Here is a 26,654-nt window from a genome sequence, read left to right on the forward strand (position 1 = left end):
CCTATATTTTTACTCTGTGATGTCATAGTAGACAACCACATTTATTTCCTATACTGAGAAGCCTTATTTCTGTATGTATTTTGACTAGAATTTCAAGGTTCTTAGGTAAAACGGGATAAGTATAAAATTTAAAACCTGGTTGGAAACATTTGGGTGGTTTTCTTTCTTATTGATAGATATCATTTCCATGCAGACTTATTTTTAAAAAGGTTTCAATGATGCAAGTTATGGATAGGTTTTAAAATTTACAATTTTAAAAAGGAAATTACTATAAAAGAATTTCTCAAATTCTTCAATGTTGCTCATTTAAAAACATCTTAAAGTTTAATTTCCTTCTCATCAAACTTTTATTGGACTTGTTTATTTGCCGTTGATTTCCTACTATATTCTGAATTAAATTGCAGTTTTACTAAATAAAACAAGCTGTGCTTAGTGCCCAGGTAAGTCACACAAGAGATTCTGAATTCAGATAACCTTATATCTATTAAGCTTTTTCTATAAAGTTTAGCAATCATTTCTCAGTTGTTATGTGAATTCCAGTTCCTATTTTGAATTAAGTTGAATAAATTGATGCAATGATGAAACATGCTATTGTAGTTGATAGTTAACCTTAATATATAACACATCCTCTCAGAGAAAATGTTCCAGATAAGATCAGATAAAATAGGAAAATGTATGTGTGTTTTTTCCCTGTGTATGAAATTAGTGGTGGATAATTGCTTTGAAAAAAATATATACAAAATTAGTTTATTTTCATGTAAAAATGCGGTTATAATGAAAACAAGTTAAGCCTTTTCTAATTTCATTAATGTATTAGAGGTTTAAAAAGTGGTAAGTGAATTGGTTTTCTAAAGTATTCTTTTGTTTCATTATTGTACAAGGTTTGACAAAGAAGGTATTCTTTGAGATAATCCACTTTACTACAGAACTTATTAACTTGAAAATGTAGTCAGCTCTAGCAAAAGACATAAAGGAAATCTGGCACTACCTTACTGCCCTTGTTATTAAGCAGTTTACAGCAACTGTGCATTATGAAGCAGAAACAGGATTCGGAGGCTTTAAAAATTTTCACTTTAAAAGGCAGAGACTCAGATGATCTGCACTTTTAGCGAGTTTAATAGAGTTATTCTGGTGTTTAAAAAGATTATATGTGTTTGTACTATTCTGTAGCATTTTGGGGTACATCATAAGTACTTTTCCTTATTGCTATGAATACAGAGTTCAGAGGCTATAAGGGACCTTTAAGTCTCTATTTCAGTCCCCTATGTTATGGTAGATAATTTTTATTTATCTAAACAGAAATTTACATTTGTTTTTGCAGCAACCTTGATCTTATCCTTTATTGTTACATTTATTTATTTATTTATTAATTATTGATTCGAGAGAGAGAGGAAGGGAGAGGGAGAGAGAGAGACAAGCATTGATGTGAGAGAGAAACATTGATTGGTTGCCTCCTGCATGCACCACAGCCCTGGGATCAAACCTAAAACCTGGATATGTATCCCGACCAGGAATCAAACTTGCAACCTTAGGTGCATGGGGCCATGCTCAATCAACTGCGTAATACCAGCCCAAGCTATTGTTATTTTTTGAATACAAAAACTACTAAATTCTATTTTTTGTTTATTTTTTGTGGGGAGGGCAATATAAAGTATATGTAAATGAAAATAAAATGTTTCTTTTGATACAATAAAAATACTATATCTAGAGGGAAGAAGTGTTAAAGGGTCAGGATATATTCTTCTTATACTTATTTTTGATAAAATTAGAACATTTCCCTTTCTTTTTTTTATTTTTTATTTTTCCCATTCTTTTTTTTTTTAATTTTTAAAAAAAATGTATTTTATTGATTTTTACAGAGAGGAAGGGAGAGGGATAGAGAGTTAGAAACATCGATGAGGGAGAAACATCGATCAGCTTCCTCCTGCACACTCCCCACTGGGGATGTGCCCACAACCAAGGTACATGCCCTTGCCTGGAATCGAACCCGGGACCCTTGAGTCCGCAGGCCGATGCTCTATCCACTGAGCCAAACCGGTTAGGGCTTTTTCCCATTCTTATAATGGAAATACAAATTAAGAAATACTGGAAAATAAAATGAAGAAATGAAGTATCTGTAATCTCATCACTTAAAGATATTCACTATTAATATTTTATAATTTTTTCTTTCTTTTATAATGCTCACATGTATATTTTTCTAAAACAGAATTAGGATCATGCTGTGTGACTTTTGGGCTACTGATTTATCAAAAGGGGTAATAATGATATCTACTTCATAGTTTTATGGTAAAGGTTATATCTTAAAATATGCAAAGCAATTAGAACTGTGCACAGTTCCTGGCAATAGTAAGTCAGTTACATGAATGCTCTTCGTGACATTAATATTTATCATAATTTATCCGACCAGTAACTAACCCCATTGTTAGTATTCAATATAATTCCTGATATTTTCTGTTGTAATGAACACTCTGTTGAACATCCTTACGTACCGTTTTCTGTACAGCAGTGATTATTTTCTTTAGGTAGATATATTGAAATGGAATAACCAGTCAAGGGGAGTAAACATTGGGGCTTTGATGTATATACTCTTAATTTCTTTATGGAAGCTTGTACCGTTTACACTTTCTCTGGCAGGGTTTGAGAGTGTCTGTTTTATCCCCACAAATATTGTCAATTAAAAATAAACCTAGATAAATTTTATTTCATCTATTCTAACTCCATCCTCTAGATATTGCTCAGAAGTTTTTTATATACTGTGCGTAGACAACTGGCATATTATTTTTAAAAGCTTGGATGCCAGAACTGCTAATCTAGGAATTGGATGGACATCAACAAGGGCTGGTTAAGATGTCTGATTAACCTCTTACTCCTCTGTTATAAAGAATTCATTGAAGCACTAAATTAAATTATCTGCTTTCTAAGATTAACATTCTAAATTAAAGTTGATTACTGTATGCATTAGTTGGAATATAGGTTAGATCCTTTAAAAAAAAATATATTTATATTTATCGATTTCAAATAGGAAGGGAGAGGGAGAGAGAGATAGAAACATCAATGATGAGAGAGAATCATTGATTGATTGCCTTCTGCACACCCCCTACTGGGGATCGAGCCTGCAGCACAGGCATGTGCCCTTGACCAGAATTGAACCCGGGACACTTTGGTCCGCAGGCCGACGCTCTATCACTGAGCCAAACTGACCAGGGCTGGGTAAAATTCTTTAATGTAGGAATCCATTCCCCACCCCCCCCACCCCCCCGCCCCAGCCTCAAGTTGGTGACTGAAATAAAAGAAAAGTTTACATTTCCTTCTTTACATTCTAATGGGAGCCTTCCTTAGCAGATGGGCTGGTTCTGTTTTCTTCACATGTGGCTTCCCTACCTCCTCTATAGTGACTGCTTCAGTTGTTGACATATCCCCAGAAAACAGGAAGGGAGAGGTAGTTAAAAAAATGTTAAGGACAGGTAGCCTTTATAAACTTTCAGATTGTGACTTGGGAAATGTGCCTGTCACTTTCTCCTACCTCCCATGTCACATGGCAACTTCAAGCAAGAGAGAAGAAATATCTCTAACTAGGTGAATATGCCCAGCCGAAATTCAGTGTGGGGAAGGTCCTATTATTAAAGGACTACGCAGAGAATGAGTACTGGAGGTCAGTCATCAGTCTGCCACTGTAAGACAAAAGACTTCAATAAGATAAAGATTAATGACCTAGAAAAGTTGAGAGTTTAAAGAAATACAAGCGACTTACAGTTATGGGCAAACAGCTCAGCTCTGCTTATAATTTTTAAAGTTGCAAATTAAAAATGGAATTGGGATATTTTTCATCCATTGAATATGTAGTGATATTCATTGTTGGGAAGGGTTTGGAAACATAGACAACTAAAAGATTGAATGTTTTTTACCCTGGCTAGTTCCTCCGTGGTTAGAGCATTGGCCCGTGGGCCAAAGGGTCACAGGGCAATCCCTAGGTTGCAGGTTTGATCCCCAGCCCCAGTCAGGGCATATGTGGGAGACAGCCAATCGATGTGTCTCTCTCACATGGATGTTTCTCTCTCTCTTCCCTTTTCCCTTTTACTCTGTCTAGGAATCAATGGAAAAAAATCTTTGGGTGAGGATTAACCAAAATTTTGAAAACTTTAAGCAACCTAAATGTCTCTTACTAGAGAACCCTGAAATAAATGATAATACATCAATATAATGTAATATTCAGAACTTGATGCATCTATATTATTGACATGAATAGCTAAGCTATTTAGTAAGCAAAAGAAGTAAATTTTGGAAAGTGTGTGTGTGGAGAATGATGCATTTGTCTTGGGACAAAATGTATTAAAATTGTTCAGAGGAACACAGAAGTTGCTCTCTGCAGTGGCTGTCTCTGGGGAGTGTGGAACTTCATTTTATACACTGTTTTTGAATCTTCTGATGCATAGTATTTTTTAAATGAAGCACAAAAACAAAACAACAAATACCACCCACTCTCCAAAAATCTTGGTTGTTATTTTGTGGGAATTTCACTGACTACATGCTGTATTAACCCTCACCATTTACTTAGATTCTTTCCTGACCAGTCTTTTTTTCTTTGTTTTTAAATCAATTTTATTGATATATTATTTAGGTATGATAAATTGCATCCATTTAACATGTACAGTTTGATGAGCTTTAACAGATGTGCATACCTGTGAAATACCACAGAACATTCCATCATCTTTAAAAAATTCTTGAATGAGGCCTTTGCCATCATGCCTCCTCCACCTCTGACCTCAGGCAGCCACTGTGTACTTTACGTCATATGGTTTTCCTTATCCAAGAAGTTCATATAAATGCAGTTATACAATTTGTGGGCCTTTGTATTTAGTTTTAGCTTCAAATGACACTTTTGAGATTCACCATGATGTTGCATGTGTTCGTAGTTCCTTGGTGTTGCTGAATATTATTCCATTGTGTAAGCATATTATATATCCATTCATCTGTTAATGGATGCTTGCATTGTTTCCAGTTTTTGGCTGTTGCAAATAAAACTAACGAACTGTTTTTGCAATGTTTGCGAATTCAAGTTATCATTCTTCCTGACATTTGCTATTTGTCCGCTTTTTAAATTTTAGTTCTAATGGATGTATAATGGTATCTTATTGTGGTTTAAATTTGCATTTCTCTTATGACTAAGGATGATGAGCATCTTTTGATGTGCTTATTGGCCATACATATTTCTTCTTTTGTGAATTGTGTTCAAATCATTTATTCACTTTTAAAATTGAGTTGTTTGTCTTTACTGAGGTGTAAGAGTTCTTTTCATATTGTACATACAGCTAATCTGTCAGATAAATACAATTATAAATATTTTCTCCCATTCTGTGGTTTGCCTTTTTGTTTACTTGATCACTTGTGATGTCATCAATATCATTGTTGTGGATTATTTAAACAAGATAAAGAAAATGTGAGCAGATGATCAAATCATAGCAGAATATGAACTTGTACATTCACTTTTAGAAGAGTCCCCTGATCTAGTGATTAGACAGTGGGAGTGAAGACTTAATAGTGAAGTAAGGCATGTCCTGTTAAATCAGAACTAGAGAACTATGGCCATGTCAGTAAATATATCAGTAAGTAAATCTTTTACTGTTGCCAAGCAGTAGTCTTATCAGTCTTTCCTTCCCAGTCCTCAAAAGCTCTCTTCTAAACCAGCCTCTTTGTTCTTGTACCTGCCCTTTCCTTCGTCTTCTGTTTTAAAAACCGAGCATAGTGTTAAACATTCCAGGAAGAGAAGGACTGGTTCTCAATATTGAAACTTTTAATTAATAAGAGCATAGTGACTTGATTTCCATTGTAGCACTGGAGTTAAAGCACTTTTAGAAGCCTGAGGCTTTTGGTCTAGGACAGGGGTTGGCAAACTATAGCCTTAAGGCAAAATCCAGCTTGTAAATAAAAGAAATATGTATTTATTTATGATTTTGCTGTGGCTGCTTTCATATAGTGGCAGATTTCAGTTGTTCCAAAAGAGAGCGTCTGGCCCACAAAGCTTAGATATTTACCTAGCCTTTTACAGAAAGTTTCCTGGCTTCTTGTCTAGGGAGAAACAAGTCCATTAACCTATAATAAGCAGCAATAAAATGAGTAATTTCTGTCTGGTTGAAAACAAATGTTTCCTCAGAGACTCATAATCACCACTCATGATAATAAGGGGGTTACTATCCAAGGCCTTCTCTCAAAAATATAATAATACTAGTGGCCTGGTGCACGAAATTCATGCGGATGGGGGGGGGGGGGAGGGCGCGGCGGCGTTGTCTCTCAGCCCAGCCTGCACCCTCTCCAATCTGGGACCCCTCGGGGGACCGGGCTTAAACCCGCAGTCCCTCTTGCAATATGGGACCGCTGGCTCCTAACCACACTCATCTGCCTGCCTGCCTGATCGCCCCTAACCACTCTGCCTGCAGGCCTGCTCACCCCCAACTGCCACCCCCCCACCCCCCCTGCCGGCCTGATCACCCCCAACTGCTCTCCCCTCCTGGCCTGATCGCCCCTAACTGCCTCTGCCTTGGCCCTGCCACCATGGCTTTGTCCGGAAGGTCTCCTGGTCTAATTAGCATATTACCCTTTTATTAGTATAGATATCCAATTCATATCACCATCAGAAATAAGCTCTTTTTGTAGAGTGCATAAGTTAGTCATATAGATAGGTGTATGTGGTCCTTTAACAACCTTCTAAAAAACACTATAAAGTTGCCTCTCTTGTATGTCTCTCTGCTCTTGTAGCCCTGTCTGCCCTAAGAGCGATACTAGAAAAGTGCTTTCAACTGAGATGGTGTGTCAGGGTTGGGTTTGGAGGATGCAGACTGAACAGATGATTTGTCCTCTGTTCACCCACCTCCTTTCAGGATACATCGGTAAAATCAGTGATATCAAAAAACAAATAGTTGGGTTTCTTGGGTGAGCACTACTCTTACAGTCTGGATGCATTTAACTTTGTGTCATGTGGTAAGGATTTTATTTGTAGGACAAGTTAGAGAATCCTATTCATTTCTCATGTCTTTTATCAGGATTTTTGCCAGTGTTTATTTGAATTTGTCTGTTCCACCATTTGTTCCTTCAGGGACATGCTTCAAGTGTCCTAAGTCAGTATCCAGTTTCACTCATCTTCCTGTTCATCATTTATAAATTGACCTTTGGTAGAAATTCCAGCCTCCATCTTGTTTGTTTTGTCAGAAATGGATTTATTTCTTTTTTAAATTGTGACAGAGCCATTTTATTAGATATAATTAATTATGACCTGGGAGTATAATTATGATGATATGACTAGCTTGATAATCATAATTCATGTGAAGATATACTTCATTGATGTTCTACTTTCTTCCCAATTCATGATCATTAGAAATTATATTTAAATTAAAAAATAATGTTAAGATAGCGTTATTGATAAGGACACATTTTACTTTGCATCTGAAGGTTAACTATGATCATGATTTTAATCTCAAAATGAGATATATGTGAAATTGTTATGCATTCTAAGAAGATTTGGGCAAATTTAAAATATTCTTCATCTTTATAAACCAAAGCAATATATACTTACTTCTGTTCTGGTTATTTTTGAAGATGCCTTTAAGTTATCATATTAATACATTAAAATGTTACTAAGTTTTCACTGAAGCCAAGGTAAATATTTTTAAGTGTAATTTTTTTTCTGAGTTGCTTATCTTTTGAATAGAATTTGTTACTTCTGAAGTGCTGTCAGTTTCCCAGCCCAGAGATATAAGGGACATAGAATCTGTTCTGTTAGTGGAGTAAACTTGGAAAGCCTTAATAGAATGTTGGTTTGTTCTGACATGTGTCATGTATATTTTTAAAAACCTTAATGTGTTCTTACAGTTAGTAGGTAGACAAAAGCTTCTTAGGAAAAAATAAAAAGTACTGTTGAAGTTTTGCACGTTTGATAAAATTAAAGCTGCTTGTTTCTTAGACATGTTTTATGTTTCTGTTTAAATTTCTAAGTTTTATTACTCGTATAGTTTGATAGAAGCATTCAGAGTTGTAGATTTATATAGTAATAGAACTGCTCAATTGTTCAGCTTTCTGTCTGTCTATAAAGCTTTTGAGGGACATGCTTTATTTTTGTTTGTATTTATTTAAAATGCAACTATGTCTGTAAAAGTTTTATATTAGACACCTTTACGTAAAAGCAAGTTGTATAGTGACATAATGTTCTTTTATTTTTCTATTTTAAAATAGCAAAGAATAATATATTTAATTGACTTCAGTTGCATATAAATATTTATCCAATATCCCAAGAACAAGACTTATATTACTAAAAATTCCATGGAATACTTAAATACCAGACTATACTAAATTTAAATGCTATTGGATAGAGGATTAACTTATTTATAAAATACACACAAATTATGTGATATAAAAATATTTATGCATCCATTCTTACTGGATTTCAGATACAGAAGCCAAGCTCTCTAGCTCTTTGTTACTCTGATTTAGTTATTTTATTTAATATAGGTTTAAAATTCTTCTGTATTTATGCAGTCTATTATTTTGATAAGATTTTTTTCTATTAATGTAAGTTAGTTATAGTAGCATAACCAGTCTTTGATTATTCACGATGAGTGAGGAAAGAGCAGAGCATAAAAAATTGCAGTTTAAAAATAATTTTTAAATTTTAGTTAAGCCAGTTATTGTGTACCTCTTCTCATTGCCTTGCTGGAAATTTATATTCATATATTTATGCTCCCTAACTCACCATTGATATGGACTAGCATAGATTGTCAAGGAAGAGAATGAATTTCAGACAGTACAGATTTTTAAAATTCCATTATCAGAAATAATTTTATCTTATAGAGTTCATTTTAAGAAATTTTTTTAAACCGCTATTTCTTTACAACCAACATACTTTCTAAACCTTTTATTAGTTTATCAGACAAGTGCTACTTGTCTGTACAAGTAGTATTCTTAAATTTTTTCAGAGTTCTTATAGAATCATACAACTAGTAATGTTCATTAAATACTGTAATTACCAACATTATTATATTTTATCCTTATATCCATTTTGACAATCTTCATCTTTTTCTAAAAACACACACCAAACAAACAGAACTCTGAAGGTAATCACACAAATTTGTTGTCTTGCAGTTTGAGCTGTCTTAAGACAAGCAGCTTTCCCAATTGCCACTCACCACTTGCAAGTAGTCAGGTGACTTTTAAACAACGTTAAATTCACTCATATGATTACTTCAGAATGTTCTGGGAGGAGAAAGAGGAGACTGGTATAGCAAAGCTGATACAATCCCTTACTTTCTATACCTGATTACGTATGTTGACATTTATGTACCACTGTTTAACATTTCTTCTCAGTTCATATGCTGAATTACCTGCCAATCACTTCGTTTAAAATATTTTGGAAAGGTTACAGTAAATTTTCTTGAATTGTAACATTTAAAATTTAGTGTTTGTTGAAGGAAAAATTCTGATTATTCTTTTTTTAAAAATCACTTATTTGCTAGGTAAATTCTCTTCTACGCTTTATGAGACTGGTGGCTGTGATATGTCACTTGTGAATTTTGAACCAGCAGCAAGAAGAGCATCCAATATCTGGTATGTGTGAAATCATTTTAGGAGGGTGTGTATACTTGCATATATTTGCTGTGTTTAAAGTTTTTAAGCCTTTAGATGTAAATGTTGTTTGAAAACATTTGTTTATATTGGCTTAAATAATTTGTCATAGTGCATTTGTCTCTAGAGAGTTAAAATAGAATATGCTGCTATGGGAAAAGGAAAGCATTATTCTTAAAACAAAACCTATCCTGTGTTTTTAAAAATAAAGTAAAAATTTCCTGTTAATCTTATAGTGAGACAGTGGTTTGCATAGTTGCAAATTTAACTGTAGATTTCATTGTAAATATATGATGTAAAAAAAGCTTATTAAAAATATTTACACATCTAAGTTCATACCCATCCATTCTCTTCTGTATAATTAAAATTTTTCACTTCCTTTAAGGGGTTGGTCAAATATCTTAAATGATCAGTTTTCATTTGTTTTAAAATGTGTTTACTAGTTATAAAGAAGATGGAATTTCTTAAATTATGGGTCATATGTTACATTTAGTTTCTTTTTTCATCTTCCCTTAGGAAGGAATTATATAAAATAATGATGAAGGTAGAAAAGCAAATAAGAACTTAGAAATCTTAATCATATGACATAATTATAGTTTAGAATGTGTTAAATTTTTTTGTAAAATTTTAATCTTATTCATCTATGTAAGTTGCTGCTTTGAAATACATTACTGATGAATTAATTCACTGTTTTCACTAGGGTCATTTGATTATTATATTAGGATTTCCATTTAATAATGGACACACCTATTTAAATGTACACATCTATGGGCAATTCACCTAGTTTTTTTAAGTTTTGAGGTTTTATATAAAGCAACAGGATCTTATAATCACGTAGATGAAAAGTCACTTACCTGCTGAAAAGATAAAACATTTAGAAAACCATACCCTTTATGCTCCTTTAGTCTAGTTTTCAGAATTCGTGTCAAAATGATTAAGTTGGTGTGTTAGGTATTTTGTAGCAGTCAAAACAGTAGGAAAATGGAGCAATGGAAACAATTATGTTTAATTCAAGACAAAAACAATTGCTTACACCATAAATGTGGTAAGGTTTCACAGTTAAATCTGAGCTTGACCTGTGGACACTGAATTGTGTTTCTAGGCCATTATAGCTAAATTTATCCTGAGTCCAGGCAATATGTTAGTTGCTTTCTTAAACACTCTTCACAAGAACCTTGTGATAAAGGTACTATCATCCTGTTACTGATGAGGAAAACTGAAGTATAAAAAAGTTGGGTAATGTGTCCAAAATCTCATTGACCTGGTGAAGAATTTTGAATGTAGATACTTTGACCCAGAGACTATGTTCTTTTTTTTTTTTTTTTTTTTTTAAATATATTTTATTGATTTTTTACAGAGAGGAAGGGAGAGAGATAGAGAGCCAGAAACATCGATGAGAGAGAAACATCGATCAGCCGCCTCCTGCACACCTCCCACTGGGGATGTGCCCGCAACCCAGGTACATGCCCCCGACCGGAATCGAACCTGGGACCCCCCAGTCCACAGACCGACGCTCTATCCACTGAGCCAAACCGGCCTCGGCCAGAGACTATGTTCTTAATCACAACTCTAGGAAAATGATATTTTGCATTTTGAAGTTGATGTAGAAAAGTGAAGACACTGCAAATATCAAACACTGTTAAATGATTTGTTTTTTTCCTGTTACCTGGCAAGCTCTTTATTCCCTAAAGTCTTTTTCATTTTATTTTAGTGATACCGATTCTCATGTATCCAGTTCTACCTCAGTTCGATTTTATCCACATGACGTGGTAAGTTTTCCTTTATTTTTATAAAACAATGCGCTTTCAGATTAAGTTGCTACACAAATCAGTAAAAGGAATTCTGTTGAAAAATATGGCAAAATACTTTTGCTGTCCCATAGTACATCTCTTCTTAGTAGTCCTTTGTTAAACAAATATGGAACATCATGAAGTTTAATTAGCTATATATGAATCAATTATTAGGCTTTTGAGAGTATCTTGTAAAGATTACTTTACTCACCAATGCCATAATCCGGTTTTGCCATTTTTTTATGGTTTCATTTTAAAATTTTACTGTGACTATTATGATTTTGGGGTAGTTATTTATTGGTTAACTATCAGTTATTTTTATGCCAATGTATATGTTTTGGAAGCTTAGTGATGATATCACTGTATAAAAAATATGCCACATAAAAAAAAATGTGCCACATAAAATACGGTGGGGATATTGTAAAAAGATAATACTGCCTTTGCCAACAAAATGTATACTAGTATACTGAAGTTGGGAAAGACAAAATGGATGTAATCCTTATAAATAACACATAAGAAGTATAGGTAGATAAATATAATGCCAAAGGGATTCATTATTGGCAGCTTCCTGAAACTGCAGAGTTGTGAACAGGGTTTTAAGACCATAGGTGTAAGATGGCATAGAGCAAAGGTTTTTAACTAGTGGACATTTGGCAATGTTTGGAAACACTTTCGCCTGTCACAGCAGGGGGAATGCTACTGGTCTATAGTGGGTAGAAGCCAGGGATGCTGTTAAGTATCCTATAGTGGACAGCCCAGCTCCACATTATAGAATTATCTGGCTCACAATTCCTGTAGTGTCAGGGTTCAGAAACCCTGGCATAGAGCATACAATGAAGTGTTTGGGGAAGTCTTTGTGAATGTTTAGAGATAGTGGCTGTGTTATATATAGAAAGTAAGTTTTCTTGATTATATCTACACTAGAGGCCCGGTGCAGGAATTCATGCACCAATGGGGTCCATCGGCCTGGCCTGTGGGATCGGGCTGAAACTGGCTCTCCGCCATCTCCCGAGGGGTCCTGGATTGCGAGAGGGCGCAGGCCAGTCCAAGGGACCCATCAGTGCATGATGGGAGCTGGGGAGGGGCGTGGGAGGTTGGCCAGCTGGGGAGGGACAGAGACCGCAGGAAGGCTCCAGGGCATGTCTGGCCAGTCTCACTCAGTCCTAATTGGCCGGACTCCAGCAGCAAGCTAACCTACTGGTTGCAGCATCTGTCCCTTGATAGTCAGTGCACATCACAGTGAGCGGTTGAGTGGCCTTAGCATATCATTAGCATATTACCCTTTGATTGGTTGAGCGGATGACCAGACAACCGGACACTTATCATATTAGGCTTTTATTATATAGGATATGTCTTGAAAAGTAAAAACTCCCTATGTGTTTGCTGTAGTGTATTCTTGGAAGCTCCTTAGGAAAGGAAAAATGGGAAATGGTTAGTGTTCTTTGCTGATAACTGTGTGAGAGCTTTGAGATAGCAAAGTGCTGGCTTGTGCTGTGCTAGATTCAGTAAACTTTGATTCTTTCAGAGGAAGGGGAAACTTGTTTACTGGTCTGAATGAGTTAAAGCTGAAAGAAGTGTAATGTGGTAATTTCCTGTAAAGCCTAGATGAGCAGCCTGCCAAAACCAAAGGGGGCGCGGTGTAGGAGGGACTTGTAAACAACAGCAGTGATAAGACTATAGTAAGTGAGCATTGAAAGCACTGAATCCAGTGCAGTGGACCTTAGCTTTCAATGGCAGTGAGGTTCATAACTTACTGAGAAAAGGCCATGAATGTAGCAGGGAGAAGGGAAGCCACCCATAATTCACTGTACGTGATTTTAATGGATTTACTAGCTAAACAATCAAAATGTTAAGGTTTCAAACACTTTTCCTCATAAGACCTTCCCAAAAGACCTATTGATTAAGTTTCTAATGGTCATAAAATGTCCATGAGGAGTGGACTAGTATAAAAAATTAAGGAGTTTAGATAATTTCTAAGCTAATTGAGTAGCCCCTGAATGATGACTTAATTAAAGATATTTTAAGCCTTTTAACACTGACTTCCTTTTAGCTCTCTCTCCCGCAGATTCGATTGAATAGACTCTTAACCATCGATACAGATTTGTTGGAGCAACAAGACATTGATCTAAGCCCAGACCTGGCAGCTACTTACGGTCCAACAGAAGATGCTGCCCAAAAGGTTAAACACTATTACCGCTTTTGGATCCTGCCCCAGCTATGGATTGGCATTAACTTTGACAGACTCACACTTTTGTCCTTGTTTGATAGGTGAGAATATAGTGTGATATTAAAGATGTATGCAGATTTTATTTTTAAATTGAAATGTCTCTAATAACTCATTGAGGTTTTTACTTGGTTAGCATTTTGGAGATTGTTTTCTACTTTGGTCCTTTAAGATAAAATTTAAATTAATAAGGTTCCCAAACATTGGTTCTCTTGAATTCATTAGAAACCTTTTTGTGGTGATTTTAATATGTGTATATGAAATATTCACATAATCATCAATAAGAGTCATTCAACTATATATAAAACTCAGAAAAAATGAAGTGTTAATATTTATCAGGTTATAGATAACATGACCCTAAATATTAAAGGCACAAGAGGAAACTTCTGTTTCCGATTTCTTAGCACTAATCTTAATAGTAATCAATATTTAGTCTGTTATTAACTTGGTGACTAAATGCTACTTCTAGTCAACATGAAGTAACAAGGACTGGCTTTATCATCCTACCTGACACAATGAAAAACAGACAAAATGCATGAAACAATGGTTTTCAAGAAATTGGAGATGAGACAACAAATGGTAGTGATTCCTGAGAGATGGGAAACAAATTATGTGAGCCATAGAGTCTAGCAGACTTCCTGAGTTAGAGATGGAGCTGAGTCCATAGGACAGAATATCAGAGCAAGGATTACTGCTCACAGAGAGGGCCTCAGGTTCAGTAGGGTCTCCTTGACTATTCAGCAGAGTATTGACAAGTGAATGTATGTGAAGAAGCTACCTGAGGCCAGGGAAAGAACCATGTGAAAGAAATAGAGGAACAGGGCCAGGAATAATCCTGTTCCTACCAGCCAGATGGAAGAAACTCACAAGTCATATTTCATTGTGTAGCATACTCAAGAAAGCGTTGCCCTAGAAGTGGGGAATAATCAGTCCTCGAATGAACACTACTCCATACCCACATACTAAGGCAAAAAGGTGAGACCTGAAAGGATCAAACTGTTTTCAAGTAACATGACAAAGCTCAAGAAGATTTATAGAAATCCAGTTCTCACACCCACTAAGTTACGGTTCACCGTGTCTGGCATCCAAAGATGACCAACTGTGCAAGGAAGGGGTGAAATAGGATTTATGAGGGAAGTAATATATCAATTGAAACCTACCTGTAATTGTCACAGGTATTAGAATCAGCAGTCAAAGACATTAAAACTGTTAAAATTGTATTCCATATGTTAAAAAAAGTTAGGTAGCAACATGGGATACATAAAAAATAAAAATATAAGAAAAGTCCCACATCAAACTTACAGAGATGAAAACTAAAATGTCTGAGGTAAAAAGTACAATGGATACCATTACTATTGGATTTCCATGTGCAAAAAAACAAACACAAAAAAAACTTGTATTCTTACCTTTCACCATATTACAAGAATTAATTTAAAGTGGATCATAGGGTCCGGCCGGCTAGTGTGGCTCATTGGTTAAATGTCAACCTACGAACCAGAAGATCACAGTTCAATTCCCGGTCAGGGCACATACTAGTACCCAGCTTGTGGGCTTGATACCCAGTAGGGGGCATGTAGGAGGTTGCCTAATCATTGATGTTTCTATCTTTCTCTCCCTTTCCCTTCCTCTCTGAAATCAATAACAAATATATTTAGAGGCCCAAATGTAAAATCCAAAACAAAAAAATTTCTGGAAAAAACAAAACATAGGAGAAAATATTTGTGACCTTGGATTAGGCAAAATTTCTGATATGTAACACCAAAAATAAAATTAGTAAAAGAGAAAATTGATAAATTGGACTTGTCAAAATTTAAAACTAAGAAAGCCAAAGGGGAGCACAAGTACAGTGTCTAGCAATATAGACGGTATGTGGAGTAGCAGTGTTGACAAGGAACACTGGATTCAGCAAATCTGGAATTCCATAGCTGCCATATGAGATCAAGGAAATACCACTGTTTATTTTGAAAATTCTGTAGAACTTGTTTTAATTTTGTAGAACTAACATGAAATAGTAGAGGGATGTTTTGTAAATATTATCTTTAGGACATTTGAGGACTAAATATGGCATTGACAACAAATTAATACAAACATTTTTATGGTTATGAGAATAATTCTTTATGCATTATAGAACAATATATAGAAAGATTTTAATACAGAGACCATTCATAATCCTTTCATTTAGAGAGAACCATTATTAGTCGTATCATTTTGATACGTTGTCTTTTTTAACCCATATCTGTACTTTCTTAAGATAACAGGACATATCTTCCTATGGATATAGTTTTGTGTTCTGCTTTCTTTGTGTAGGAAATGAACAACTTTTTAAAAAAATATATTTTTATTGATATCAGAGAGAAAGGGAGAGGGGGAGAGAGAGACACACACACATCAATGATGAGAGAGACTCGTGGATTGGCTGCCTCCTGCATGCCCCCCACTGGGAATCGGACTCACACCTGGGCATATGCCCTCACTGGGAATTGAACTGTGACCTCCTGGTTCATAGGTCGATGCTCAACCACCGAGCCACGCCAGCCGAGCACAAATGAACAACTTTTTAATTTTCTAGAAACTGTTTTGAGATTTTGTTTTCTTAAAACTTGTTTTGTTGTGTAGCTCTTTTATTTGCCATCCAAGTTGGTTAGTTATTTTGCAAAAAATTTGACAGATAAAGATGTTAAGAAGAGTGAAGTTTTAAAAATACAAATGAAAACTATATTATGCATTAAAATAAATACTTCACAATTCATTATAGCATGCTTTATTTATACATAAGAATTTGTTTTCATTTTCCACATAAACTAGCTTCTTTTTCAGTGTGATCCAAAATCTTACTCAAACCCAGTACCAAAGAAAATCTCAGCAAACAAACTATGAATTTAATATTGATGACTTTCTTACTTCACTCTGATTAATTTCTTATATTGATATACTTACTCATAAGTTTTCTATCTACAGGAATCGTGAGATTCTGGAAAATGTGTTAGCTGTCATCCTTGCTATTCTTGTAGCATTTTTGGGATCTGTTCTGCTCATACAAGGCTTCTTCAGAGATATCTGGGTCTTCCAGTTCTGCCTGGTGATAGCCAGCTGTCAGTACTCACTACTTAAGGTACCAGCATCTCTCTTCTTTTCTGACTGTGTTAAAAGGGAGAGAAAGTTTCATATCATTCACTGAATTATATAGTGAGGATATTAATTTTTTAAATTTATTTTTGTTGGATGTTTACATCAGATTGGGTAGGGAGCAAAAGGGACATATGAACTTTAAAAATTAATGAAATGTAAATGAAGCTATTTTTGGTATTAAAAGAAAGTATTTGGGTATTTGTTACAAATAAGAATTTGCATTTAAAAATTTTATTTCTTTTAAACTTATCAACATAAATTCTGTATTTTGTCTTTTATTCTGTATGTGAAGTTTATTAAAATTCATCATTGATAGATAACAATAATGTCAAAACTAGCTTATATGCTCCTTTGGGACATTGAAAAGAGAAGATTGGCATCCTTTTGCTGTTGTTTTAATAGTGGCTGTATGATATCAAAATGGACCAATTTTAAGCTTTCAAAAAATGGGAGAATCATATACCAAATTTCTTACCTTCTATGCAAAATCTGTGGACTGTTAACATGGACTGTCTCCTTTCCTTTCTATCATAACCAGTAAATACTCTTGCTTGTATTCGTTATTTGCCTGATACATGCTACCATGAAGAACACTCTCCCATCTTGAAAACTATTTGCTTAGTTCTGTTTATACTATCAGCTGTCCAGATGTTATTGATAGGCATCTGACTGAATAAACTGCCTATGTCAACTGCTTCATTTCTTCAGGACCCATTCATACTTTTTTCCTTATTGTAGTACTAAAATTACAGTCTTTGTGGTTGCAAGTAATCTCAAATTGCCAAATTTACGTCTTTTTCTTAGGCTTCATTCTCTATAAGTATTCACTTAACATCTATGAATACTGTCTTCTATTTTTACATTCTCTTCATTATTGTTTGTGACTTTATTTTATTTTATTTATTTTAATATATTTTTATTGATTTTAGAGAGGAAGGGAGAGGGAGAGAGAGCCAGAAACATCAGTGACGAGAGAGACTCAGTGATCAGCTGCCTCCTGCACATTGCCCACCGAGGATAGAGCCCACAACTTGGGCATGTGCCCTGACTGGGAATTGAACCGTTCTTAGGTGGATGCTTAACTACTGAGCAACACCAGCCAGGCTATGCTGCCATCTTGACTGGAAGCCCCTCTTTGTTCTTTTGACTACTTCTTAATTTATGAGAATTCTCTAGGGTTTTATTTGGCCCTTTTCCCAATTTTTTTTTTTTAAATATATTTTATTGATTTTTTACAGAGAGGAAGGGAGAGGGACAGAGAGCCAGAAACATCGATGAGAGAGAAACATCGATCAGCTGCCCCCTGCACACTCCCCACTGGGGATGTGCCCGCAACCAAGGCACACGCCCCTGACCGGAATCGAACCTGGGACCCTCGAATCCGCAGGCCAACGCTCTGTCCACTGAGCCAAACCAGCCAGGGCCCTCTTCCCAATTTGTAATTCCTTGCAGTGAAGTCATACTGTTTTATTACTTTATTTGTTATGCCTATATAGGAATTATGCCCAGCTTTATATCTCAAAGTCTTCATCTTTTTCACAAGCTTTAGTCCTATATATTTAACAGGCATTTGGCACATTTAAAAATAGCACATCATCATCTTCTGATAAATATTTTCCTTTCCCAGTTGCTTTGCTTTTGACAGTAGTATACCAACTCAAAATCTTAGAGCCTCTACTCGTTCCAGGTTACTTTGATTAAATGTGGTGATCTTATGTTAACTGGCCTTTGTTCTTGCTTTCCATTTTAACCACCTTAATTCATTCCTTTATTGTCTTAAACCATTTAAATTCATTCCCTGGTTCCAATGTTTCCTGTCCCATTCATCTTGTTTGCTGCTTTTAGGTTAATATGGTTAGACATGGAAAAGGTAAAATATGACAGATTTTTGAAATTAGTTAACTAGAAGAATAGTAATGTCATAAAAAGATATAAGAAAGGCTGAACAGAAGCTTTAAAGGATAGATGTTGGAATTGAAAGAATGCCTCAGCCCTGACTGGTTTGGCTCAGTGGATAGAGAGTCGTTCTGCAGACTGGGAGGTCCCCAGGTTCGATTCCGGTCAAGGGCGCATGCCCAAGTTGCAGGCTCGATCCCCAGTGGGGGCATGCAGGAGGCAGCCGATCATTGATTCTCTCTCATCTTTTTTTTTTTTTTTAATATATTTTATTGATTTTTTACAGAGAGGAAGGGAGAGGGATAGAGAGTCAGAAACATCGATGAAAGAGAAACACCGATCAGCTGCCTCCTGCACACTCCCCACTGGGGATGTGCCTGCAACCAAGGCACATGCCCTTGTCCGGAATCGAACCCGGGACCCCTGAATCCACAGGCTGACGCTCTATCCACTGAGCCAAACCGGTCAGGGCTCTCTCTCATCTTTGATGTTTCTGTCTCTCTCTCTCCTTCTCCCTTCCTCTCTAAAATAAATAAAAATATATATTAAGAAAAAAAAAGAAAGAATGCCTCATCTCATACCCTGCCAAGAGCCACATGCCTAACTCAGTAGGCATAGTCCAATCTGGAAATGTAGGATGGTGATAGACCATCTTAGTGAAATAGTTGGTTTTGCTATTGGAAAGAAAGTCATGATTTGGGAAGTAATAAAACCTATTGGACATTTTTATGGAACGTTGATAAAATCTCTTGCAAAGATATTGCCTAACTTATTTGATGATTTTTATATGAAAATGCAGATAATGTATTTAATACAAATACCATTGAATTGTTTAGTAAGTGTGGAATTTATGGGCAGAACTAGAATTCTTTTTATAAGATAACCCATGTTCTGTGCATTTCCTGAAAGGTGTAAAGCTACATAAGAGAACATCCTACCTAAGTATATGATTAACCACTACGCTGTACATCTGAAAGTAGTACAAAATAATATTGAAAGTAAACGGTAATGGAAAAATCTTAAGATTTAAGAAAAACAGGAAGCGTTCTACCATAAGATACTTATTTGTAGTAATGAGGCAAGCAGTAGGATGGACCTGTCAACCATGTGCCATTTCCAAAACGTTTAACTAGATGCAAATGGTTAATTAACTATAAATAAGTTTAAAAGTCTAGAAAGATTTTAGATGTTTTTTAATACCATAGTGACACCACTGCCTGGAGATGATATTTTATCTTCTGTTGATGTTTCAACACAATTAATGTAGGTCATTTTTTTACCTGTGGAATATTTACTGAAATTATTTCAGGCATTTGAAAGTTGCTTGTAAAATTACCAGGACTTCAGTAGGATAATCTCTCTTTCTATTTCATTTTTAGAGTGTTCAGCCAGATTCTTCTTCCCCCAGACATGTAAGTCACTCTCATATGCCTGTAACTCATAGTTCTTTAACATGCATCAAACCTTTTTGGGGGTCATATGTCAGATTGAATGAAGATTTATGTTACTATATTCTCATCTAAGTTTTGACACACTCCTAGAAATGAAGGTGGTTTATTAGCATGAAATAAAATGCCATTGTAATTGTGGACTCTAAATCTTGATTGAAAATGAGCATAATAATTCATTTTTTACAGCCTGTCAACTAGGTAAACATGGTTCATATAAAATCATGATTATTTGATAACCTGCATTTAATAACTTTTGAACAATAAATCATGAGTAAATATTGAAAAATAGAATTTTGAAGTAGGAAAAACTTTACATTATTTTGCTTCAGTAATCATTAGGAGCAAGAATAAAGAAGAAATACATTGATCTGGTGTTTAGTCCCATAGACACAAAGGAGATTAAAAATACTGTTATTCACTTTGTGACTTAAGATAAGTATTAGCTCCTCAGCACTATTTTAAAGCATGATTCAGCTTTAGCTCTCACACTGAAATATTTATTTAATAGAAAGACTGAAGGGCATTCTCTTTAAAGTAGTTCAAAATTAGACTCCAAGAACAGTTGTGATGATGCCTTTTTTCTTGAATATAGCTGCTTTTACCCATATACAGAGACACTTACTGAGACGAGATGAGCAAAACAAAACACAGAGGCACGTGACAGTCAACTACTTGCTTATTGTTTCGTAAGAATGCTTTTGAAGTGTAATGATATATGGAAATATTGAAGTTTTTATTTTTACATAATTTCAGACTTAGGGAACATTTGCAAAGATTGTACAAAGAATTCCCGATGCTATTCACCCAGATCCCTGTGTAAACATTTCACCATATTTGGTTATTCCCTTTCTTGTTTTCTTCTCTCTCTCTCCCTATACACTCACACTCACTCACACACACACACACACACACACACACACACACACACACACAGTTTCTAAACTGTTTGAGAGTGAATCGTAGACACGATGCCCCTATAACTCTAAATATCTCAGCCTGTAATTCCTAGAAACAAAGGCATTTCTTTACATTAATTAAATATAATTATCAAAATTGGGACATTAAAATTAATACAATATTATTTTCTAAGCCACAGTTCTTACTTAGGTGCTTCCTGTTTTTCATTTGGCAATAAAAAAAAAAATCGCTGATTATGCATTTGGTTTTTTAGCCTGCTCTAATCTGCAGCAATTAATTTGTCTGTCATGATATTGGCATTTGTGATGGGTACAGGCCCGTTATTTTGTAGACCATCCATCAGTTTGAGTTTGTCTGATGTTTCTTCTTGATTAGATAGAGGCTGTGCTTTTGGTAGGAACACTCAACAGCCATGTTCTCAGTGTATCACTTCAGGAAGCACATGATGCCGATTTAACCTTTTCTTGGTGGTGTTAATTTTCATCTTTCGGCTAAGGATAGTTAGTGCCTGCAGGTTTTTTTTAACCTCTGCAATACTAACATTTTGGCCTGGATAATTTTTGTTGTAGATGAGGGTGCTGTCTTGTGCATTTTAGGGTACTTAGCTTTATCTCTGATCTCTGTCCACTAGATGTCAATAGTACCCCCACCCCAATTGTGACAACCAACATTGCCAGTATCCCCTGGGGGTCCAAATCCCCTCCCACTCCCTTGAGAACCACTACTCAAATGTTATTATTTTTCTGTTGTAGTTAATAAATATCCTTAGAGAGATACTTTGAGATTATATATGTCCAGTTGCCCCTCAGACTTGTTTTTAATATCTGTTGATGTTTCTTGCCTGAACCATCACAGCAAGTAAGGAATAACTTTCCCTTGTCTTTATTTTTTGTATTGGTGCATATTCATAGATTCTTATTCAATCAACTATATGATGTCACTATCATTATTTATTTTGATGTTCAAATTATTTCTGATTTGGTCATTTGGGAGTTTATCAAGCTGCCTTCTGTATACTTTTGACATATCCTTATCAATTTTTAAGTACTTCCTTTTTTTTTGCATAGCAATATGTTCCAAGCTCACATTATACTTTCTCTACTCTAGTCTGAAACCAGCCTTTTCTCCATGGAGCACTGGTTCTTTTTACTGAGTAATGGTATTTATAAACTGAGATCTGGATGGCAGTAATCTATATTACTAGAATGTTGTCTTCTAGGCCCTCGCATTGGCTAAAGCTGGGAAATAATATCTATGTATACACATATGTACATACATACATATATATAGTTGGCCCTTGAACAATACTGGTTTGAACTGCGTGGGTCCGCTTATACATAGATTGTTTTCTTTCTTTTTTTTTTTTTTAATATATGTTATTGATTTTTTTACAGAGAGGAGGGGAGAGGGATAGAGAGTTAGAAACATCAATGAGAGAGAAACATTGATCAGCTGCCTCTTGCACGCCCCCTACTGGGGATGTGCCCGCAACCAAGGTACATGCCCTTGACCGGAATCGAACCTGGGACCCTTGAGTCCGCAGGCCGATGCTCTATCCGCTGAGCCAAACTGGTTAGGGCGTAGATTGTTTTCAATTAATACTGTAAATGTATTTTTTATTCCGAATGATTTTTTAAATAACATTTTCTTTTCTCTAACTTATTTTATTATAAGAATACAGTATATAATATAACGTACATAATATATGTCTGTCAACTATTTATGTTATTGGTTAGGCTTCCAGTCAATATAGGTAGGCTATTAGTAGTTAAGTTTTTGAGCAGTAAAAAGTTATATGCAGACTTTCAACTGTTAGGGGGCAGTATTGGTGCCCCTAACAATTCAAGAGTCAACTTTATACACACCAACACACACACACCTATTCTTATATCTGTTTATATACATATTAAAAATGATGAGCTTATACTGATAACTGTAATTGAATCCAGTGTCACAGGGTTTATTTAGTTCTTCCGCCTTTCCATATTTGTAATTCCCTTTTGCGACAGTTTCCATATGCAAACTTCTACCCTTAGAATAGAAGCCATAAAAAATCTCAGTAGCCAGTTGTGACTCTTAAAATTATCTAAACTAACTTGTTTTTTAATACCATTTTCAGGGTCATAATCGTATCATTGCCTACAGTAGACCAGTTTATTTCTGTTTATGTTGTGGTCTTATTTGGCTCTTGGATTATGGAAGCAGAAATCTTACTACAACCAAGTTCAAATTATATGGAATAACTTTTACCAATCCACTGGTGCTTATATCAGCCAGGGATTTAGTTATAGGTGAGTCATTTAAAAAATATCTCAGATCTTAACATTAATTTATTTGTACACAGTTTACTGGTCAGTTGCATTGATGAAAGTAGTTGTGTTTTTTTAAAATATATATTTTTATTTATTTCAGAGAGGGAGAGAGAGAAATAGAAACATCAATGATGAGAGAGAATCATTGACCGGCTGCTTCCTGCACACTCCTCACTGGGGATTGAGCCCACACATGTGCCCTGACCTGGAATTGAACTGTGACCTGCTGGTTCATAGGTTGTCACTCAACCACTGAGCCACTCAAGCATGGCTAAACGTAGTTTTAATAGGCTTGTTTTGTTGTATAGTGTAATCCTCTCAGTGAGGAACAGAACTATAGGAGTATTATGGATGAAGAAAAGCTAATGATGAACAAATATAGTAATTCTTCTATTCTTAGAGGAGATGATGAAAGGCTTCCTTTGGATTCTGTGCCTTAGGTTCCTATTGTGTGAAAATGATTGAAACAGTTTTAAAAGCTGTTATAATTGAAAAGATTATTTTGAATACCCAAGCAGTTAATGTAGAGAGAAATAATGTAGAGTGATATCTTCTAAAATTTGCTTTGTAGTTATGTTAATTTGGGATTTTTTTTATCATTTTCTGATCTTAAATGAACAAAATGATAGATGAGGTATACTATTTTTAATATGCTTTTCTTTCCTTCTATAGTGTTTACACTCTGTTTCCCAATAGTATTTTTCGTTGGTCTCCTGCCTCAGGTGAATACATTTGTAATGTACCTTTGTGAACAATTGGATATTCATATCTTTGGTGGTAATGGTGAGTACTTTCTCAAAAAATTACAGTTTACCATATTCCTTTTACAGATCATTAAGTAATAAACTGAAAATAAAATTGCTTTTAAAATTTTCATTTTAGAATTGAAATTAGGAAGAAAAATATACTTATTTAATAATTGAAGACTGAGCAGGAATTAATTTATAAATAGGAAAGAGCAATGAAGTCTGATACTTTAGTGAAAGATATGGGAATAATGGAATTGATTTGTAAGTTATAGTGCGTTTACATGGAACCTGTGTAGACTTATGAAATATTTATAAAAGGTCATCTATCCCAAATTAAGCTCTGATACATGGCATTGTATTTGGATTTTGAATTGGTATATGCATTTGGTGTGTCTATGTATTTGGTTTTAGTGCGTTGTTTTATCTTTAAAATGGGAACACCAAAACCAGGATACTTTTAGTAAAAGCATTTTACTAAATAAGCTTTTTAGAAGTACCTCTGTTTTTAGAGTAGAATGTGTGAACATGAACTCACATACTTAGAAATGTATTTTCCTATTATATGTGTACTTCATTTTCCAGAATAAGTAAGACCAGTATTACATTGGAATAGAGATGGTTTGCATAATTTGAAAATAACCCTGTGGGCAACCACTGTGGTTAAAATATACTCTTATTTGATTTAAACCATTTAAAGTTTTGTTCAAAAATATGTTTGCAATAGAGAAATAATACAGAAGGAAAATAAATTACTGTAACTTTATAGTCCATTTCTCTTCATACTTTACATTTCACTCATTTATCTTCCAAGTATATGCATTGTAATAATCACTGCTGATATTATGACTTAAATTTTAAATAGAAACTAAGCCTTTTCTATGTTGCTATGAATCTTAGAGCATTTTTAATGGTATGAAAAATTTTTGAAAGAGGCGTGAATTAAGACTGTGCTGGTCTTCAGTATAGCTTAATGGGTAGAAGACAGTTTTAGTAGTTAGGCACTGTTGTAGGTGCTGTATTAATCTAAATATGGTGGTGAGGGTTTAGTGTAGATCATTTATAACAGTGGCCTTTGTCATAATGTGATTTAAAGACTCGTGCAAGGTACTATTTGTTAATTATCTCCTAAGGAAAATTTTTCCTGTAACCATATAAAATTACCATTAAAGAAAATCTGTTATCCATATGTTAAAAATAAAGGCTAGCTATCTTAGCCATCACCTTTTTCTTAAAACTTGTAATCCCATTGGATCTTTTGTTGTTGTTATTATTAGTAGTCAGATCTGTTCTTTTTTTGTGAGAATTAACAAACACATAGGAATACAGTTTACTTCTCTGGGTACGCAGGTTCTATTTACATAGACTAGTATCTTTCAGTGAATACTTAATATATCTCCAATTCCTTTTCATGCCTCAGCAAGCTTAATTTCCCCATACTTTTGTAAATACAATAAGATACATTCTTGAAGCACAAATGTTTTTGCTATGTATAAGTGTTCATTACTTCCAAGGTGAATATATTTTATATCAAAAATTGTGGATAGTAACTATTTCAAAATCCTTTGAAAGGATGAAGTAACTGAATTTTTAAAAATCAAATAAATAATTTAATTATAATCAATATACCATTTTAAATACTTTTCAGTGTCCTTTTCAGATTTGTTTTTTCCCCCATAAATGTTTAGAAAACATTAATATTCTCTCTTTATTTCCTCCCACCCCCCTCCTTTCCTATCTAGCCACTACCAGCCTGCTTGCGGCACTCTACAGTTTCATCTGTAGCATTGTGGCAGTGGCCCTACTGTATGGGTTGTGTTATGGCGCTTTAAAGGTAAGTAATATGTTGTAAGTGTGTTTTGTCTTTAAGGTTATTTTTCTATATTAAGAATTTTTTCAGTGGATTAATGATTTTTTCCCCCAGTGCACTTTAACATGAATTTCCATGATCACTTTGAACATTACTCTCATTTACTTAGAAATCAATTTCATGAGGGAAGGTAGGGGTGGGTGGGGGTAAGGAGGAGAGATCAACCATATGACTTGTATGCATGAATATAAGCCTAACCAATGGACACAGATACCATGGGGGTGAGGGAATGAGTGGGGGATGGGGGGGGGCAGTGGGGGCATAGTACACATTTGTAATACCTTAATAAATAAAGAAAAAAATCTATAGGATAAAAAAAAGAAAAAAAAAAAAAAGAAATCAATTTCATAATTAACCCTTATTAAAAGAAAATCCTTTTCTATGCAATAATTAGAGGTTATAGAAACAGATTATTCAAATGTAGACTAATCTGAGATAGAGGTGGACCTGGTAATAACAGAATATGAAGTTAATTTTAGATTTCTAGTTAAGGATATATGCAACTATCGCTCATATTAAGACTTTGTAAAACTTAGGAGAACAGGGTAAAAGACTGCAATTTAAGATACATTCTAGCAAATTAATGAACTGAAATTTATTGTTATTATTGGTTTAGAAGGAGCTGGATGAGCCTTATTAGCTTCATTTTTAAAAGATTTTAACCAAATTGTAAATTAAAAAATTTAAATTTCTAATAAACAACCCTTAA

The 26,654-nt window shown here is 34.8% G+C and overlaps 1 protein-coding gene across 12 annotated transcripts in view; it reads left to right on the forward strand.

The window, feature by feature from the left end:
- The window catches only part of PCNX1 (pecanex 1), a 172,284-nt gene that overhangs the window by 85,849 nt on the left and 59,781 nt on the right, over positions 1-26,654 (forward strand). For 10 of the 12 annotated variants that reach the window (XM_036311608.1, XM_036311602.1, XM_036311566.1 and 7 more), the window contains 8 exons: positions 9,501-9,591; positions 11,321-11,378; positions 13,450-13,667; positions 16,582-16,735; positions 20,028-20,060; positions 23,137-23,308; positions 24,002-24,112; positions 25,818-25,909. In XM_036311608.1, coding sequence (XP_036167501.1) covers positions 9,501-9,591; positions 11,321-11,378; positions 13,450-13,667; positions 16,582-16,735; positions 20,028-20,060; positions 23,137-23,308; positions 24,002-24,112; positions 25,818-25,909 — 929 coding nt within the window. The remainder of the gene's footprint in view (positions 1-9,500; positions 9,592-11,320; positions 11,379-13,449; positions 13,668-16,581; positions 16,736-20,027; positions 20,061-23,136; positions 23,309-24,001; positions 24,113-25,817; positions 25,910-26,654) is intronic. The other 2 variants (XM_036311548.1, XM_036311583.1) reach the window with 1 other exon arrangement.

This window comes from Myotis myotis, unplaced genomic scaffold (assembly GCF_014108235.1).
Source record: "Myotis myotis isolate mMyoMyo1 unplaced genomic scaffold, mMyoMyo1.p scaffold_m19_p_1, whole genome shotgun sequence".
NCBI classification, from domain to species: Eukaryota; Metazoa; Chordata; class Mammalia; order Chiroptera; family Vespertilionidae; genus Myotis; species Myotis myotis.